Source organism: Orycteropus afer, unplaced genomic scaffold (genome assembly GCF_000298275.1).
Source record: "Orycteropus afer afer isolate SDZICR_OR568_19922 unplaced genomic scaffold, OryAfe1.0 scaffold00114, whole genome shotgun sequence".
Lineage (NCBI taxonomy): Eukaryota > Metazoa > Chordata > Mammalia > Tubulidentata > Orycteropodidae > Orycteropus > Orycteropus afer.
In genome coordinates, this window is record NW_006921701.1 from 5,880,001 (window position 1) to 5,901,468 (window position 21,468).

A 21,468-nucleotide genomic window follows, 5' to 3' on the forward strand; every position below is an offset into this window, starting at 1 on the left:
CCTCACCTGTATCCCTGGGGCTGACTGCTCTTCTGTTCGAGTTCCTGTCTTTTATCCCCTTTCTCCTGCTCTTCCGGCCTGCTACTCTGGGCGGGCCTGAGTTTCCTCTCCTCACCTAATCCCTTTGGCTGATTGCTCTTCTCTCTGGCTTCCTGGCTTTTAATCCCCTTTCTCCTCCTCTTCCCCCTTGCTACTTTGGGCGTCCCTGAGTTGTCTCTCCTCACCTGTAACCCTGGGCTGACTGCTCTTCTGTCCGGGTTCCTGGCTTTTATCCCCTTTCTCCTGATCTTCCCGTCTGCTACTCAGGTCTTTACTACAGTCTGTAATCTTAAGGAAATAACAATTCTTTTATAGGTTAAGTTAATTATATTAAGATCAGATCAGTGAGATTATAATGAATTATTAAGTATTAATTAAATCCATTATTTTACACAATAAATGATTATAAATTTTGAGCATCTATATATAATCAGCCTTCTGCATCACACAAGTTTACAATCGTTATGTGAAGGATAATTTTCTAATAAGTGATATTCTAGCAAATATGATACTCTCTGTCTCAAGCATAGAAATAAACAATCCATGGAACTGCTATCACAGATCTCTCAACATTATTGAAAAGCTCTTTGCCCTGCTTACCAAACAGACTTAGACCAAAAATGATAAGAAAATACAAAATAAGTGTACATTTAACTTAATTTTTTGGCATGTGTTTTATCGATATTTTCAAACTCTTTCCTTACTTGTTTAGTGAGATGAAATGGGGAGCTGATGATCCTCTCCAAGTTTCTGTGTCAATATTCTTCCATTCCTTCAAGACTTCCTACTAAGCTGCCACCCAAGGCCTGCAGATTCTGACTCGGTTATAATTTCAAACTGAGGTTATAGGCTCTATGCCACCAGAGCTCCCAAATTAAAGAATACAACATGTGATTTTCTGTTTTCATGCTACCCAACAGCTTGAAGAGGTTCCATGAAGATCTATTTGCTTAAAAATAATTTTTTCTCATCACCTATTTTTATAACCTTATCTGATCTGAAAACCCATCCTTATTTGAATTAAAAAGATTTTTCAATAAAGCCACTGTAGAGTTATTTTGAAACTTCAGGAGTATTGATTATTAGAAAACAATATCACAGATGCTTTGTTTTCTCGCTAAAGCATGTCTATTAGATAAACTTATTCCTCCTAGAGGAATGAATTAGTAGATAACTAATTGGATAAAATGATTTCTAAACAAATCTGCTGCCTTAATATAAGAACTATCTGCATCTTATCCTGTTCTGCCTTCATTTATGCACTACTGATTCAAGATACTTTGAATTGCTATTTCACCTCTTTAGAATTAGCTTTAGAATATTCTCTTTCTCTGCTATTTAGATTGGTAAGGAACTACACATAAATTAACCAGCTGGTTAAGGGTATTAATTTTGGTTCTTGGTTATTCTATCTCAGGGTAGAGTCTCTAATTTCTGGTTTAGATTCAATATACCCATCAATACTGAAATTACCTCATTTTGTAAGTAATTACTGAGCTTCATGGTTTACTTAGTAGGAGCTCTGGTAGCATAGTGCCTAAGGCACTTGACTGCTAACCAGAAGGCTGGCGATTCGCACCCACCAGCCACTCCTCAGAAGGAAGGTTGGGTGATCTGCTTCCCTAGAGATACTGCCTCGGAAACCCAAGGAGGGGTTGCTGTGAGTTGGGTCCAATTCAACGGCACATAACAACAACATGCTGGATACTGAAGCAGTAATGTTCCTTGCTCTTAAGGACAGTATGAGTTAAAATACTGTTTTCTTCAAAGCCGTGCTTTGCACTTATGGCAGAACTGATCATTGCAGTGATTTGTAGCTGGCAATATAAAGAGTTAAGTGGAAATTAAATATAATTAAAAGTGAGTCTCATCAAATTTCTCACAGTTACTGACGGAGAGTAAAATTCGTAGGAATGAAAATGTGGGAAGAAGAAGCTTACTAGTGACAGCATTTTCATTATTATCCTCAGTATTTTGATTTTTTTACAATTAAAATTAAAAACATTAATAATCAGCTCTTGAAGAAAAAAATATGTATTGAATTATGAATTTTATACTGAAAAGATATGGTGATCTAAAAATTCTTTTCCAATTTCTTAACATGGCTGATAAGGCCCTCTAGAATCTGCCCACCCCACTTTCCCTGCCTCATCTAGCACAGTTTACCTCTAGGCTTCAGCTGTGCTATGTTCTCTCTTAACTTCTAGGTTTTTACCTATTCTGTTCTGAGTTATGTTGGTATTTTATTTTGCACATCTCCCTCCCAAACCTGTCCAGCTCCCACTTTGGGTATCAGCTTTGTTAGGGAGATCTTTCTTAATTCTCCTAATGCCACTCCCATGCTGCCACCAAACTAAAACCAAACTCACTGCCATCGAGTCAATTCTGACTCATAGTAACTGGGTTTCTGAGGCAGTAAATCTTTACAGAAGTAGACTGCCTCATCTTCCTTCCATGGAGTGACTGGTGGGTTTGAACTACCAACCTTCTGGTTAGCAGTCAAATGCCTTAGGGACTGCGCCACCAGAACTCCTTCCATACTGCCACAGTACTATTTATTTCCTTTATTATGCTTTGCTGTTTAATTTTGTTCTTCCCTACTAATCTCTGAGAATGGTGGCCATTATGTATCCTGGTCACCATTGCATCCCCAATGCTTAATTCGTAGTATGAGCTTGGTAAATGTTTATTGAATGAATGAATGAATGAGAAATTTCAAAATGGATTGTATTCAAGTTTACAAAAAAATTGCTTGACTCAGATGTATTTTCCTAGGGCAGCTGATAAAAGATTATTTAACAACCTTTCTGCAGGAATAAAAATCCATTCAGGGCCTGAGAGCAAGTCACCCTTTTCATTGAAAGTGAAAGGCCCTCATTTCCAAGCCTTTTTTAATCATTTCCAAAGCCCAGAGAGAGACTTTCTGGTATTCTCTGCCTTCAGCCAAGATCCATCTGACATCAACAATGATATCCCTCATTCCACATCCTCTTCTGGCAGTTCTCTCTTTATGAATAGCTGCAACATTTTTTTAATTGCCTTTGGTAAAATTTTACTTGCATGTGATTAATGATATTGTTCTATAATTTCCATGTTCCATTGGATCACTTTTCTTTGAAAAGACATGAATATGAATCCCTTGCAGTCAGTAGGCCAGGTAGCTATCTTCCAAATTTCTTGACATAAGTGACTGAATATTTCCAACAATTGCATCTGCTTATTGAAGTATCCCAATTGGTATTCTGTCTACCAATTGATCCAAGCTATACTTTCACTCATCTCATGTGCATGTGAATATTGGACAATGTATAGGGAAGACAGAAGAAGAATTGATCCATTTGAATTATGGTATTGCTGAAGAATATTGAATATACCATGGACTTCCAGAATAATGAACAAATCTGTCTTGGAAGAAGTACACCCAGAATGCTCCTTAGACATGGGCATGATGAGACTTTGTCTCACTTATTTTGGACATGTTATGAGGAGGCATCAATCCCTGGGGAAGAACATCATGCTTGGTAAAGTAGAAGGTCATTGAAAAAGAAGAAGACCTCAATAAGATGGGTTACCACAGTGGCTGCAACAATGGGTTCAAACATAGTAATGACTCTCAGGATGGTGCCAAACCAGGCAACATTTTATTCTTTTGAGAATGGGGTTACTATAAATCACAACCAACTCAAGGGCACCAAACAAGAACTGAGCATAGACTGGTGGAGCGGAGATGTGGAAAGGGAGCATATAGATATTAGAAAGAGGATGAATAGCAGGACAGTTATTATGGAGAGTCAACAAGTGAACTTTGAAGGAGGAGGCAAGAGCAGAGTTCTCTACTTCAAATTTGAGCTGGCTTTCTGTCATCTCTGTTTTTTTTCCTTATGAAACCCCACCCTACTTTTGTTCTTTTTACTGTTTAAATTATAACTTCCAAATTGGTTTTGTCTCTTTCCATGGTTAATTATAGAACCAATCTAAACCCAGCCTCATAGCTTTCTCCTTTTTAGGGTACTTTACTTTTTATCTGTTTAGACCATTGTTGTTGTTGTTGTTGTGTGCCGTCGAGTCGGCCCCGACTCATAGCGACCCCTCCTTGGGTTTCCGAGGCAGTATCACTACGGAAGTATTAACAACTTAATGAAGTAAGATTACCACTTCTATATCCAGAATAACAGTGTGAAGGTTGGGGAAGGGAGGCTCCTGAGGGGCTTAAAGAAGAAAGGAAAAGAGAAAGAGATAGAGTTCCAAAACCATAGAGAAAGAGCTTTTTAATCATCTACATTGTTTGGCCATTCCAGGACAGCTCTTTGGATATAACACTATGTATATCAGGCACTATTTATAAATTTTATAACCAACCTTTGTCATTTACAAACCATTATCTTAGCATTCAAAATACTTTATTCTGGTGATTTCTAAACATCAGCATCTAATATGTGTCAATTTCAAAATTTGCTTCAGTTTACAGTAAACTAAGAAAAACAATGACAGTTTTGTGGATTTTAAATACAACTTAATTTATTCAATTAATTAGAAAGACTTTGGACAGTTACCTAACTTCTGTGAGCTTCTATGTCACATAAAATCTAGTCAGCCCATTCTACACAGTTGTTGGAAGGATTAAATGTGGTAAGTCATGTAAGCACATAAAACATGCTCAATAAGTGTAGTTCCACTTCTGTTTAAGGGATCTTTTTATGATAACTAATCTCCATTGCCCTGAAAACAAATGTTAGTTAGTTATATGGAAATTTTAATTTTAGAGTTGGAAAACAGCTAGAGATTATGTTTTCCAGTAGTTACCAGCCTTTAGGCTGGTCCAGAATCACATGGAGAGATTGTTAAAGCACAGATGGTTGGACTCTGTCCCTAGAGTTTCTGATTCAGTAGATCTAGGGTAGTGTCTGGAAATTTGCATTTTTAATAAACTCCATGGTGATGCTTATGCTGCAGATGAAACCATTCTTGACACCATTGTGTACTGATCTATTGTACTTCTTTATTCATGGTTGAGGAAAATAGAGCCCCAGAGAGGTTCAATAACATGCCACAGACAAACTAGAGAAATAATTAATCTAAGGCTTAATTTCTTATACTTCATTGCACTTTCTAGTCCATTACGCTGAGTTCCTCTGTTCTAAAATCTGATCAGTTATGTCTGCTAGTTAAGAATGTTAATTATCAGTTACAAAAAAGACATTATGGTCCTGGATAATTGAAATAAACCTCCAAGAATGTTGCCATGTTAGCCTTAAAAGCCCACAGGTGACATGAAGGAACCTTCCTATTCAAATTTTAACCACATCTTTTTCCAAGAGTTCCTATCCCTTCCCATCTTTGTTTTCCTAGTACTTACTATTATCTAATATCCTATAAACCAAAACCAAACTCAATGCCATTGAGTCAGATCTGACTCATAACCATCCCTCCTTGGGTTTCCAAGGTGGTATCTCTATGGAAGCAGATTGCCCAGCCTTCCTTCCGAGGAGTGGCTGGTGGGTTTGAACTACCAGCCTTCTGGTTAGCAGTCAAATGCCTTGGGCATTATGCCACCAGAGCTCCCTAATATGCTTTATATTTACTTATTTGTCATATATAATATTTGTCTCTCTTATAGAAAGTAAATTCTATGAAGGCAGGGATTTTTGTCTGTTTTATGCATTGTTATGAGAGCTCTGGTAGCATAGTGGCTAAGGCACTTGACTGCTAACCAGAAGGCTGGCGGTTCAAACCCACCAGCCACTCCTTGGAAGGAAGATGGGGCAATCTACTTCCGTAGTGATACTGCCTTGGAAACCCAAGGAGGGGTCGCTATGAGTCGGGTCCGACTCGACGGTACATAACAACAACAACATGCATTGTTATATTCCTTGTGCCTAAAACAAAGCTCAGACCACATAGTAAGCTCTCAATAGATATTTGTTGATCTAATGAAAGAAGGTCATAATGGAAAGTACTGGTAATTTGGAAAGCTGGAGTAAGGTACACTCCTAACCAATAAAATCTCCTTTAAAAGGAAAAAACAGTTGTCATAAAGTCAGTTTCAACTCAAGGTGACCTCGTGTTTCAGAGTAGAACTGTGCTGCATAGTTTTTAATGACTGTGACTTTCAGAAATAGATTGCCAGGCCTTTCTTTCAAGATGCCGCTGAGAAGATTCAAACTATCTATACTTCGGGTAGTAGCCAAGTGCTTAACCATTTTTGCCATCCAGAGACACCAGCTGCTCCCTTCAGCAGCACATATACAAAAATTGGAACAATACAGAGAAGATTAGCATGGCCCCTGAGCAAGAATGACATGCAAATTCATGAAACATTCCATATTTTTTAGGAGCTCTGGTGGCGCAATGCCTAAGGCATTTGACTGCTAACCAAAGGTTGGCGGTTCAAACTCACCAGTCACTCCATGGAAGGAAGATGAAGCAATCTACTTCTGTAAAGATTTACTGCCTTGGAAACCCAGGACGGGTTGCTATGAGTTGGAATCAACTGGATGGCAGTTGGTACTGATAGTATAGTTGTTAAAGAATTCAGCTGTTAACCAAAAGGTCAATGATTCAAACCCACCAGCCTCTCTGAGGGAGAAAGATGAGGCAGTCTGCTTCCATAAATCATGATTTACAACCATGGAAACCCTATGGGACAGTTCTACAAGATTCTATGAGTCAGAATCAACCTTGATGGCAGGGAGTTTGGATTTTGGTATTCTACCAGACTTCAGATCTTATTAGAGAAGCTCTTAAATTTAAGCCCTTAAAATATATTTAAGCTCATAAATATATGCAACAAAATATATTTTGCAATGAAATATATTTCTGAAGTAGTAGAGGCTTGCACTTTGGACTTGCCTGGGTTTTGTTTTATTTATTTATTAAGAAAGATTAAAAGCAGAGCCCTATTGCTTAATAATACATTGATGGAAAATTGTAAACCCTCTATAAACATAATAGGTCCCTAGATGGCACAAACAGTTTTCACTCAACTGCGAACCTAAAGGTTGGCAGTTTAAACCCACCCAGAGGTACCAGGGAAGAAAAGACTTAGCTATCTGCTTCCATTAAGATCTCAGCCAAGAAAACCCTACAGAGCACAGTTCCACCCTATAACACTCGACAGCAACTGATAACAACAGCAACAACAGAAACCTGATGAACAGAATATAATCAAAGCATTCTTGACTACAAATTAGGAAATAAAGTAGCGGCTTTGGCAAGGGCAGCTTATTGAGAAACTCATTTTGATGCGGGCAGCTTGCAAGCATTAGGTATAAATAAAATGGCTTCCAAAATGTAGGTTTCTTGTCTTTTTTAATCTACTTTACACTATTTCTAAGTCAAATATACTAATATATTTCTACTTTAAAAAGTCATCCCTGGGCACGTAGTTATAGAAATGTGGTTTTACAAGATAGAAGGCCAATCCTAGAAAAATTCTAATGAAATCATTTTTCCTAGCTATCAACTTTACTTCTTGTGGGAGGTGGAGTGGGTCAGGAAAGCTGTTCTTTATACCTTGACTGAAGTACCTAAACTCTCCTTCCCACATCATCTTCATTCACCCTGCCATTCATGGACATTAACAGGTTTTTTAGTTCTAAAGTGAATTTAAAAATACAACTGAAATGTTAGACCATCCAAGCATGCTATTTTAAATTTGATAAATTTTAATTACTCTAAATTATATATACAATACTTTTTAAATGGAATGATTTTATTTGGCTTTGTTTTTACTTATTTCCCTTGTCTTTTCAATTCTCTGTCACATATGTACTCTTGAGGCAGATCAGGCTGGGTTCACACCCTTATTCCATCTACAAAGTTGTTGATACAGGGTACTGCTTAAAGAAGAGAGAAGCCCTAGTGGCACAGTGGTTAAACATTTGGCTGCTAACCAAAAAGTTGGCAGTTTAAACCCACCAGCTGCTTCTCAGAAAGATGAAGCAGTCTTCTTACATAAAGATTACAGCTTTGGAAACCCTATGGGGCAGTTCTACTCTGTCCTATAGGGTCACTATGAGTGAGAATTCACTTGATGGTAATGGGATGGGCTTAGGGGAGAGTCTGGAAATATCCAAAGGTCACTCTAGCACAAGTTACCTTCTAAGCTTTATAGTATCCTCTCCTCCAGAAGTGGTAAAAAGTACCCATAGGTAATGGTCTGGCATGGATATTCAACCTTGGAGAATTCAGGTGAGTAAGCCCTAATATGTTTTGGAAATAGATAGTGGTAATAGTAGGACAATATGATGAAAATAATTAATGTCAGTGACAAATACTTATAATGGTTAAAACAGTAAACATTTTTTTTGTGTGTATATATGTATTTTTTATATATATATATATGTATGTATATATATATATATATATATATATATATATATATATATATATATATATATATATCTCCACAGATTTTTTAAAATGCTAGAGTAAACTCTGGACATTGCAATTTCATGAGCTTTATCCTGAGTGTTCAATTTCAGAAGGGAAAACAAAAGGCATTTTTTTAGCAAATGAGCCTGTAAAATATGAAAGTAGAATCAGATGGCATAATTATTTTTTTTACTTGTAGTCATTTCACTAAATGAAAGGTTTATTTTTTTATATTTGCTTTTTAAAAATGATTTTAAGGGAGATTATTTAGTTTAGTGAAAGAATACTGGAAACCTAAGTTGTAGTCCTGGTTTAGCTACTAACTTTCTATGTAATATGGCCCAAGTCCCATAATCTTTTTGGGCTTGATTTTCACATTAATATGAGAAGATTTGATAAGATGGTGTTTTAGGCATCTTCCAGACCCAAAATGCTATGATTCCAAGTTTTTTTAACTGATGAACTAACAAATCTATTGATTAATATATACTATTGCAATATGGTGACACTAAGTAAAAATTATAATAATAATATAATCCACTGTCCGTAGGTGAATAGCAGATGTCTTAGAAAGAATTTCATGTGCCAGTGATGTGAAATTGTCTTTATAGGTACCTTCCTCTCATTGAAAGGAGCTGTGCTAGCATTCTCCTGCATGGACCGAACAGGTGGATTAATGCAACCACCATATGAAGTTTGGAGGGATCCAAACAACATAGATGACAATGAAAAATCTTGGAGAAGAAAACTGGTCATGAACTCCCCTTCTCTATCCCAAGAGATGGGAGATCATCAGTATACAATAATCTGCTCTGAAAAACAAGCCAAAGTCTTCTCACTGCCTTCTCAGACTTGCCTTTATGTTCATAACATCACCGAGACGTCTTTTATACTACAAGCAGATGTGGTGGTCATGTGTAACAGTGCCTGCTTGGCATGCTTTTGTGCCAATGGGCATATCATGATAATGAGGTACTTGCCTTCTTTATAAATATCTAATATTCAACAAGATAGAATTCTGAAAAGCTATGTGTAATGTGCAGGATGTTATCAAGCAGAAACCTGGGGTTATTGTTTCATTATATTTGTGATTTTTTTTATTTTTCAACATTTTAAGGAGAGTCGAGGGAGAGTGGGAAGCAGAGGCGGGTGAAAAGTGCTTGGTGTTGTGAATGAAATATTTATTTTAATTGGCTTCAAGAAAGCGATTTTCTAGTCATTTATATGTTCATCAACAAATACTTACTGAACAGATGTTATCTACCAGATGCTAGGCTAGACACTGGATATATAAAGCTGAATAACCTAAAAGAAAAAGAAAGGCACTGTTATTATTACTATGTAAGCTTACAGAAGAATTTTATATGCAGAATTTCATTTAACACTTATAACTTCTCTAAGATAGGAAAATGAAGCATTATTTATATCCCCAATTTTGTGTTAATTAAGTAATTTGCCTGTGGTCAAAAGTCTATGAAAAAGGCCAGCACTGAACAGAATACTAAAATCAAGTCATACACTTTAATAATAAGGTATTGGTTGAGAGACTTCATTCTACTCTTAATGAAGTGAAATAAAATTAAAATAATAACTAATGATTTTAGGAATTCAGTAAACAATAATATATACTATGTAGACTCATTGTCATTCTTTTTAAAACTTCATGTAGTTCCAAAATTGATTGAGATAGCTAAGCACTATATGAGGCCTGTATGTAAAAATAAGTAAGACATGGTCCTAACCCTCAAGAAGCTTAGAGTGTAATTGGAAGATAAGATAGGCACAGAAAACATTATATAGCACAATGAAAATGTGCATCCCAACAGAGGAAATATGAAATTGAATTGAAAATCAGGGAATAGTTGAACATATATTATGAAAGTGCTGTTGTGGGGATGCAAGTAAACTAGAGAGGTAGATAGGGTCAAATTGTTGAGGACCTTGCATGGAAGACCAATGAGTTTGACGTTAATTAATAGGGAATGAGATTTTAAAAAAAAAAAAAAAAACAGGTAATTAACCTGTTCTAAGCTATGTATTTTGAGTAGCTACAGTGAATGGAAGAAATGATGAAATAAAAGAGCTGAACAGACGATTCCAAAGGGAGGATCAAGAAGACAAAGTAAAGTATTATAATGAAATGTGCAAAGACCTGGAATTAGAAAAACAAAAGGGAAGAACACATTGGCATTTCTCAAGCTGAAAGAACTGAAGAAAAAAATCAAGCCTTGAATTGCATTTGGAAGGATTCTATGGGTAAAATATTGAACAATGCAGGAAGCATCAAAAGAAGATGGAGGGAGTACACAGAGTCACTATACCAGAAGGAATTGGTCAATGTTTAGCTGTTTCATGAGGTAGCATGTGATCAAGAACCAATGGTATTGGTAGAGGAAGTCCAAGGTGCACTGAAGGAACTGGCAAAAAACAAGGTTCTAGGAATTGACAATATGCATTGAGATGTTTCAATAAATGGATGTAGCACTGGAGATGCTTAATTCTTTATGCCAAAAAATTTGTAAGACAGCTTCTGGACAATTGACTGGATTAGATCCATACAGGTGCCTGTTCCAAAGAAAGGTGATCCAATAGAATGTGGAGATTATTAAAAATATCATTAATACTGCATGCAAGTAAAATTTTGCTGAAGATAATTCGAAGATCGTTGCAGCAGTATATTAACAGGAAACTGCCAGAAATTCAAGCTGGATTGAGAATGAGGGATATCATTGCTCATGTCAGATAGATCTTGGCTGAAAGTAAAGAATACCAGAAAGATGTTGACCTGTGTTTCATTGACTATACAAAGGCATCTGACTGTGTGGATCAGAATAAATTATGGATAACATTGAAAAGAATGGGAATTACAGAACACTTAATTGTGCTAATTAGGAACCTGTACATAAACCAAGATGCTGTCATTCAAACAAAACAAGGGGATACTGCATAGTTTAAAATCAGGAAGGGTGTGTGTCACAGTTGTATCCTTTCACCATACTTATTCAATATGTATGCTGAGCAAATAATCTGAGAAGCTGGACTATATGAAGAAGAAAGTGGCATCAGGATTAGCATCGTCATCAGGAAGACTCATTTAACAACCTATAATTATGCAGATGACACAACCTTGATGGCTGAAAGTGAAGAGGACTTGAAGCACTTACTGATGAAGATTAAAGGCTACAGTCTGCAGTATGGATTATGTCTCAATGTAAAGAAAACAGAAATCTTCACAACTGGTCCAATGAGCAGCATAATGATAAATGGAGAAAATACTGAAGTTGTCAAAGATTTCATTTTACTTGAATCTACAATCAACACCCATGGAAGTTGCACTCAAGAAATCACACACAGTATTGCACTGGGCAAATCTGCTGCAAAAGACCTTTCTAAAGTGTTAAAGAGCAAAGATGTTGCTTTGAAGACTAAAGTGTGCCTAATCCAAGCGATGGTATTTTCAGTCATCTTATATGCATGAGAAAGCTAGATGATGCATAAGGAATACTGAAGAAGAATCAATACAGTTGAATTGTGATGTTGGCAAAGACTACTGAAAGTACCTTGGACTACTAGAAGAAATCTGACCTGGAAGAAGCACAGCTGGAATGCTCCTTAAAAGTGAGAATGGCCAGACTTTGTCTCACCTACTTTGGTCATGTTGTCAGAAGAGACTAGTTCCTGGAGAAGGATATGATGCTTGGTAAAGTGGAGGGTCAGTGAAAAAGGAGAAGACACTCCATAAGTTGGACTGACACTGTGGCTGCAAAGCATGGGAAGAATTGTGGGGATGGTGCAGAGTTGGGCAGTGTTTCATTCTGTTATATAGAGGGTCGCTATGAGTCAGAGCTAATGAGTTGGAGTCATAACTTCATACACAAATTGTGACATTGGTTGAGATTCCAACAATATGTCATCACTCTCAATTTATCCTCCCTGTTCCCCACCCCCTCCTTCGATTCATCTGGTTTCCCTTTCTCTCCCTGTGTTCTCATCATTAGTTTTGGGCTAATGTTGCCCTTTAGGTCTTGTATAGTCAGTTGTTCCAAGGATCACATTCTTCACATTGTTTGCTTTGCATTCCCATCTGTTATTTGTCTGCAAAATAATTATGTAGCATACATAGAATGTCTTCAGTTTCATGTTAGAAGGTTTTCTCAGGGCAGTAGTCTCAGGGGTTCCTCTAGTCTCTTTCTGACCAATAAGTCTGGTTGTTTTTTTTGGCTTTGAAGTTTGTGCTATACTTTTTTACCCATTCTAACCATGACCTTTTAGTGTGGTCTTGGTCAGAACGGGCAGCAGTAGTAGCTGGGCACCATCCAGTTCTTCTGGTCTAGGTTAGAAGAGGCTATGGTTCATGTGGGTCATTAGTCCTTTGGACTAAATGCTGCCTTCAATTTTCATTTTCCTTCATTCTCCTATACTCCAGGTGGGAGGAGGAGAACAATAGTTGCTTCTTAGATGGCTATTCCTAAGCTTTTAAGACCCCAGATGCTACTCAAAGACTCATATGGTAGGATGTAGAACATTATCTTTATCTGGTAGCTTAGTGCCTAAGGCACTTGATTGCTAAGCAGAAGGCTGGCGGTTCAAACCCACCAGCTGCTCTTTGGAAGGAATGTTGGGCAATCTACTTCCATAGGGATACCCCCTCAGAAACCCGAGGAGGGGTCACTATGAGTCAGGTCTGACTCGATGGCACATAACAACAACAACAACTGTGTTTTGCCAGTTGACTTGGATGCCCCTCAAGACTACAGTCCTTAGCCTTCAGGTCCAGTGGTTCTGTTCCAATGTCTAAGTAGTTTCTATAACTGTGCCCCTGATTTGCTGTTACATATATGAGTATACATGCAGCATTTGCAAATATGTATGTATAAATATCCACCATCATACCTGTATATGTATGTAAGTGTACTCCCATATGACCTCTTCATCAATTTAGCATACATATTTACCTATGTATCTAATCACAAATTGTTGTTACTTATTACTGCTATTGCAGGACTGTATTTGTTATAACATTTACCGTGTTGTTGTTATGTGCTGTCAGATCATCTCTGACTTATAACGACTTTATGTCCGACAGAACTAAACACTGCCTGGTCCTGTGCCAGCCTCATGATCCGTACTATACCTGAGCCTATCACTGCAGCCACCATGTCAGTCCATCTTGTTGAGAGCCTTCCCATCTTTCATTGACCCTCCACTTTACTAGGCATGACACCCTTTTCCAGAGAATGGCCCCATCTGACAGCATGACCAAAGTAGGTGAGACGAACTTTGACCATTTTTGCTTCCAAGGAGCATTCCAGCTGTACTTCTTCCAGGACAGATTTGTACTTTCAGCATTTCACAGTATTTTCGGCATTCTTTGCCAACACCACAAGTCAAAAGCATCAACTCTTCTTCGGTCTTCCTTATTCATCATCCAGCTCTCACATGCTTATTAGGAAATTGAAAATACCATGGCTTGATTAGGCACATCTTAGTCTTCAAGGAGATATCTTTGCTCTTCAGCACTTGAAAGAGGTCTTTTACAGCACAGTTGTCTAACGCAATACATCATCTGATATCTTAACTGCTGCTTCCCTTGGCTTTGATTGTAGAACCAAGTAATATGAAGTCTTTGACAACTTCAGTCTTTTCTCCATTTATCGTGATGCTGCTTATTGATTCAGTTGTGAGGATTTTTGTTTTCTTTATATGGACGTGTAATCCATAGTGCAGACTGTAGTCTTCAATCTTCATCAATAAGTGTTTCAAGTCATCCTCACTTTCATCGAGCAAAGTTGTGTCATCTGCAGAACGTAGGTTGTTAATGAGTCTTCCTCCAATCCTGACACCATGTTCTTCTTCATATAGTCCAGCTTCTCAGATTATTTGCTCAGCATACATATTGAATAACTATGGTGAAAGGATACAACCCTAACACTCCCTTCCTGATTATAAACCACGCAGTATCACCTTGTTCTGTTCTAATGACAGCTTCCTGGTCTATGTACAGTTTCCTCATGAGTACAATAAAGTGTTCTGGAATGCCCGTTCTTCTCAATGTTATCCATAAATATTTTTTATGATCCACACAATGGAATGCCTTTGCATAGTCAATAAAACACAAGTAAACATCTTTCTGAGATTCTTTGCTTTCAGCCAAGATCCATCTGACATCAGCTATGATATCTCTTGTCCCACATCCCCTTCTGAGTCCAGCTTGCATTTTTGGAAGTTCTCTGTCAGTATACTGCTGCAACCCTTTTTGAATGATCTTCAGTAAGATTTTACTTGCATGTGACATCAATGATATTGTTTGATAATTTCCACGTTCTGTGAGATCACCTTTCTTTGGAATGGGTACAAATATAATCTCTTCCAGTCAGTTGGCCAGGTAGCTGTCTTCCAAATCTCTTGGCATAGCCAAGTGAGTGCCTCCAGCGGGACATCCCTTTGTTGAAACACCTCAATGGGTATTCCATTAGTTCCTGGATCCTTGTTTTTCACCAATTCCTTCAGTGCAGCTTCGACTTCTTCCTTCAATACCATTGATTCTTGATCATATGCCACCTCCTGAAATGGATGATGATCGACCATTTCTTTTTTTGTATAGTGGCTGTGTGTATTCCATCCATCTTTTCTTGATGTTTCTTTCATCATTCAACATACTGCCCATGGAATCTTTCAGTACTGCAATTCGAGGCTTAAATTTTTTACTCAGTTCTTTCAGCTTGAGAAATACCAGGCACGTTCTTCCTGTAGTTGTCCTTTATTCTTGTACCACTCAGTGTCCTACTTTGCCTTGTGCTAATTTCCCCCATATTGTGTGTTGCCTTTCCTTTCACTAGCATTCATTCTTGCTTGCTATCTAATTATTGTGTCTCCCTCCTTTCCTGGTAACTATCAAAGAATGTTTCTGTCTGTGTGTAAACTTATTCTTGATTTTTTATAATAGTGTTTCATACAGTATTTGTCCTTCTGTGTCTGATTTATTTCACTCAGCATTATGTTCTCCAGATTCATTCACGTTGTAAAATGTTTCACAGATTCATCATTATTCTTTATCATTGTGTGGTGTTCCATTAAGGAGCTGTGGTGGCGTGGTGCCTAAGGCATTTGACTACTAACCAGAAGGTTAGCAGTTCAGACCTACCAGCCGCTCCACAGAAGGAAGATAGAGCAATCTAGTTCCATAAAGATTTACTGCCTTGGATGGCAGTGAGTTTGGTTTTGGGTTTTGAGTATTCCATTGTATGTATGTACCACAGTTTGCTTACCCATTCATCTATTGTTGGACATTTACATTGTTTCCATCTTTTTTGCTATTATTTGCTATTATTTTTCTAAATAATACTGCATTGAACATGGGTGTGCGTATGTCTACTTGAGCCACCACTTTTATTTCTCTAGGATACATACCCAGGAGTGGGATTGTTGGATTATATGGTATTTCTAGCTTTTCAAGGATACACGATAGCATTTTGCATAGGGTTGTGCCATTCGGCAGTCCCACCAGTAGTGTACAAGAGGTCCCATCTGCCCGCACCCTCACCACTGTTGTTCTCTTTTATTTTTTTTTTTTTAATCAATGACATCATTGTGGGGGTGAGGTGATATCTCATTGTCGTTTTGATTTACATCTCTCTGATGGCTAATGACCAGAAGCATCTTTTTATGTGTTTTTTGGCCACTCAAATATCTTCTTTGGTGAAGTGCCTATGACCTTCACCCTTTTAAAAATTGGATTGTTTGTCTTTTGGTTGTTGAGATGTTGAAGTTTTCCATGAACTTTGGAGATTAAAGCTTTGTCAGTTATGTTGTAGTCAAAATTTCTTCCCAGTGTGTATGTTCTCTTTTTACTCTTTTGGGTGAGCATAGATGTTTAATTTTTAGGGAACCCCAGTTATCTAATTCATCTTCTACTGCTTGTGTTTTATTACCTATGTTTGGTATTATATTCATACTGGTGACAGGGCCCCTGGTGTTGTCCTTATTTTTTCTTCTATAATCTTCATAGTTGTAGTTTTACGTTTAGGGTTTTGATTCATTTTGAGTTAGATTTTTTTTTGTGGTAGGAGGTATGGCTCTTGCCTGATTTTCCTGCATGTGGCTACCCAGTTTTGCCAACACTATTTGTTACAGAGACTTTCTCTTCTCAGTTTAGTGGACTTTGACACTCTGTTGAAGATCAGCTGGCAATAGGCAGATAGTTTTGCTTCTAGATTCTCAATTCTGTACCATTAGTCTATGTGTCTATCATAGTACCAGTAGCAGGCTGTTTTGATTACTATGGCTTTGTAGTAGGTTCTGAGATCAGGGAATGTGAGGCCTCCTACCTTGCCCTTCTTCAGTAATACTTTGATCATATGGGGTCTCTTTCCTTTCCCTAAAAGTTGGTGATTAGTTTTTCCATCTCTTCAAATAATGTTGTTGGAATTTGGATCAGGATTTTATTATATTTGTAGATCACTTTGGAAATTAATGACATTTTCACAATGTTAAATCTTCCTATCCATGAGCATGGTAGGCTTTTCTATTTATGTGCATTTCTTTTACTTTCTTGCAGTAGTGTTTTATAGTTGTCTTTGTATAAGTCTTTTATGTCCCTAGTTAGATTTCTTTCTAACCATTTACCTTTTTGAGCAACGTTGTATATGATATTATTTCCCCGATATTCAGAGTTAGCTTTGTTAGTGTGGAAGAATCCAACTGATTTTTGTATGTTGATCTTGTATCCTTCTACTTTGCTGAAATATTCTATTAGTTCCAGTAGCTTTCTTATGGAGTCTCTGGGACTTTCTATGTTTATAACCATGCCATCTGCTAACAGTGAATAGCTTTACTTCTTCCTGACTAATTTCTATGCCTTTACTTCCTTTCTTCTCTTATTGCTCTAACTAGGACTTGTAGTACAATATTGAATAAAAGTGGGAATAAAGGGTATCCTTGTGTTGTTCCTGCTCTCAAGGCGAATGCTTTTAGTCTCTCTCTGTTGAGTATAATGTTGGCTGTTGGCTTTGCATATATGCTCTTAATTATGTTGAAGAATTTCCCTTCTATTCCTGCTTTGCTGAGAGTTTTTATCCGGAATGGGTGTTGGACTTTATCAAATATCTTTTCTGCATCAGTTGAGATGATCATGTGGTTCTTTTCCTTTGTTTTACTTATGTGGTGAACTATATTGATTGATTTTCTCATGTTGAATCATCCTTGTATACTTGGTATGAAGCTCTCTTGGTTGTGCTGTATTTTTTGGTATGCTACTGCATTCTATTGGCTATAATTTTTTGAGAGTTTTTGTCCCTGTATTCATGAGGGATATTGGTCTATAACTTTCTACTTTAGTAATGTCTTTGCCTGGCTTTGGTATCAGGGTTTGTAGAATGAATTCAGGAGTACTCCTACCTTCTCTATGTTCTGGAATAGTTTGAGTAGTATTGGTGTCAGTTCTTCTCTGAATACCTGGTAGAATTCTCCAGTGAAGTCATCTGGGCCAGGGCTTGTTGTTGTTGTTGAGAGTTTTTTTATGACCTCTTCAATTTCTTTTCTTCTTATGGGTCTATTCAGATTTTCTGTGTCAGTTTCTGTTAGTTTAGGTAGGTAGTATGTTTCAAGAAAGTTGTCAATGTCTTACACATTTTTAAATTTGTTGGCATAATAATTTTTCATAATATTCTGGTATGATCTTTTTTATTTCACAAGTTCTGTTGTAATGTTACCCATCTCTTTCTTATTTGGGTAATTTACATCTTTTTCTTCTTTTGTCAAGTTGGCCATTGGTTTCTCAATTTTATTGATCTTTTCAAAGAACCCAGAAAATCAAAGTCCTGTTGATTCTTTCTACTATTGTTCTATTTTCTGATTCATTTATTTCTGCTCTAATCTTTTTTCTTTCTTTTCTTCTGGCTTCTTTTACTGCTCTTTTTCTATTTGTTTGAGCTGTAGGATTAAGGAACTGATTTTGGCCCTCGTTAGTTTTCTTTTTTTTAATTTTTGCTTTTTTCAGTTGTGATTTGGGTGAATGTTTACAAAGAAAATTGATTTTCCATTCAACAATCCATACATATTCTGTTTTGTGACATTTACTGCAACTGCCACACTATAACAGCATACTTCCCACTTCCTCTCTGCACCCACCCCTTCCCTTTGTCTCTCCTTCCTGTCTGCTGCCACCTTCCTAGCGCTATCCATGTGCAAATGTCCTCTTGCTCTCATATACTTGACTGTTCTAATAAGTGCATAGCCTACTGCTATTACTGTTCAATTTATAGGCCTGAGAGTTGAGTTATGGGGGTTAAGTTCAGAGTATTTAAGGGCCATAGTGTCAGGGTTTCCACCAGTCTTCGTTGGACAAGTAAGCCTGGTCTTTTTTATGATTTTGAGTTTTGTTCCACATTTCCCCCCACCCCCGCCTCTCTCATGGACCTTTTACTGTGATCCTCTTCAGAATAGCAAACAGTGGTAGCTGGGCACCATCTAGTTATGTTTCTCAGGGTCACAGAGGCTGGGTTTCACATGCTCCATTAGTCCTGTTTTTTGATAAGTATCTTCACTGCTATAAATTGACCAATGAATATGCTTTTGCTGTGACCCGCAGATTTTGGCATATTGTGCTTTCTTTTTTGTTTGAATCTAAAAGGTTTCATATTTCACTTTTAATTTTTTCAGTTACCTAGTATTTTTAAGCAAGATATTATTTCATTTCCATGTATGTGATTGTTTTCCTTGTTCTACCTGTTGTTGATTTCTAGTTTTATATCATTGTGATCAGAGAAGGTACTTTGTACTATTGTAATGTTTTTTTAATTTATCAAGCTTGCTTAGTGTCCTAAAATATGGTCTCTTCTGGAGAATGAGTCATATGTATTAGAGAACAATGTGTACTGTGCTGCTGCTAAGTGGAGTGTTCTATATGTGTCTATGAGGTCAAGTTGGTTGATTGTGATGTTTAGGTCTTTCTTTCTAGTTCTGTCCTTCATTCAAATTGGTGTGTTAAAGTCTCCTACTATTGTTGTGGAACTCTCCATTTCTCCTCCCAACACTGTTAGAATTTATGTATTTTGGAGTTCTGTCATTGGGTGCATAAACATTTATTTTGGTTGCTTTCTTGGTGAATTCACCCTTAATCATTGATTGTCTTTTGCAGTGGACTTTGCCCTAAAGTCGATTTTATCAGTGATTAATATTGCCACTCCTGCTGAAAGAGCCATTTTTAGTGAGAACTACCTTTAGCATAGTGGCTGAGGCACTTGACTGCTAACCAGAAGGCTGGTGGTTCAAACCCACCAGCCACTCCTCGGTAGGAAGGTTGGGCAATCCTACTTCCATAGTGATACTGCCTCGGAAACCCAAGGAGGGGTCGCTATGAGTCGGGGCCGACTCGATGGCAAACAACAACAACAACAACCTTTAGTAACCTGACACAATTTCTTTGTAAAAGTGTCCATGAATACAGAGTTTTAAATCTTTTTTTTTTCCTCAGTTGTAAGAATAATTGTTTCATGTTGTTGTTGAGTGCTGTCAAATCAATTCCAACTCATAGCAACTCCCTGTGACAGAGTAGAACTGCCTCATAGGGTTTTATTGCCTATAGCTGCCTATGGGGCAGTTCTACTCTACCACAGGGAGAGCTGTGGTGGTGAAGTGCCTGAGGCATTTGACTGCTAACCAGAAGGTTGATGGTTCAATCCCACCACCACTCCACAGAAGGAATGGGGCAATCTACTTCCATAAAGATTTACCACATTGGAAGCCCAAGGAGGGATCACTGAGTCAGAATCTAGTCAATGGCAGTGGGTTTGCTTTGTTTTATTTTTTTCAGTGACCTTTATGGAAGCAGATTACCAAGTCTTTCTCCACAGCCACTGACTAACTACCAATCTCTCTAACCCTTAGCAATTGACTTGTTTCTTTCTTTTCTACCTGAAGTGATTATATTTTTTCTTGCCCTCCCCAACTTGGATTACATTTATCATACTAAAGAGGTAAAGTCAATAAAGAAAGTCAGTTGGAATGTCCCCACTCCCCTGACCTATTAATTTGACTAAATCCATCTTGGAAGTCTGCTTAACTGGGTTTGTTTTAAATTCATATCCTAAGGAACTTGATAAGCCAAAGTGCTATATAACAGGGCTATCCAATAACAATGTAAAGTGAACCACAATATGGGTCATATAGGTAATTTTAAATTTTCTACTAAGTAGCCAAATTAAAAAAAAAACTAAAAATGAACAGATGAAATTAATGTTAGGATTATATTTAGTTAATTCAATGTATATAAAATATTTCAATATGTCAATAATTAAAAAAATATTAGAGATAGTTTACATTTTTTTCCATACTAACTCTTTAAAAATCTGTTGTTTAATTTATACTTACCAAAAAAAAAAAAAAAAAAGCCAAACTCACTGCCATCAAGTTGATTCTGACTCATGGTGACTGTCTTTGGGTTTCTGAGGCAGTAAATCTTTATGGAAGTAGATTACCCAGTCTTCCTTCTTCAGAGTGGCTGGTGGGTTTGAACTGCTAACCTTCTAGTTACAGTCAAATGCCTTAGGCACTGTGCCACCAGAGCTCCTTATTTATATACTTACAGTCCATCTCAGTGTGAAGTAGCCACATTCCTACTGCTCAGTAGCAGTTAGCCACATGTGGCCAGTGGCTGACAGTGAGAGCACAGTGCTATTGGAACCTCATGAGAATCCTTTGCCAATGGCACAGATTTCAGGTCTCATTTTATAAAGGAAGGTTCTAGAGCTCAAAGTGTATTTACAAACTATTGTTATAAGATAAATACGTTTTGTCTGAAGATCAAACAGGTGCTAATTTTATGATCTGGAATAATTTAACATTATTGTGTATGGTTGGCATCAGTAGGATGGTTTCAAAACTTGAGATTTAGCTATAGATTTTTATTGGCATTACAGATATGAAAATGTGAAAATTATAGAACAATATCATTAATATCGCATGCAAGTAAGATCTTACTGAAGATAATTCAGAAACGTTTGCAGCAGTATATTGACAGAGAACTTCCAGAGGTTCAAGCTGGATTCAGAAGAGGAC

General features: G+C 37.3%; 1 protein-coding gene and 1 non-coding gene across 2 annotated transcripts in view; both read left to right on the top strand.

Annotated features, from left to right (window-relative positions):
• STXBP5L (syntaxin binding protein 5L) overlaps positions 1-21,468 on the top strand; it is a 471,051-nt gene that overhangs the window by 440,904 nt on the left and 8,679 nt on the right. The window contains exon 23 of the mRNA XM_007943886.2: positions 9,024-9,384. Coding sequence (XP_007942077.1) covers positions 9,024-9,384 — 361 coding nt within the window. The remainder of the gene's footprint in view (positions 1-9,023; positions 9,385-21,468) is intronic.
• Positions 6,262-6,368, top strand: LOC122150289. Its single transcript, XR_006163589.1, has one exon. It is a non-coding gene; the product is annotated as a U6 spliceosomal RNA (small nuclear RNA).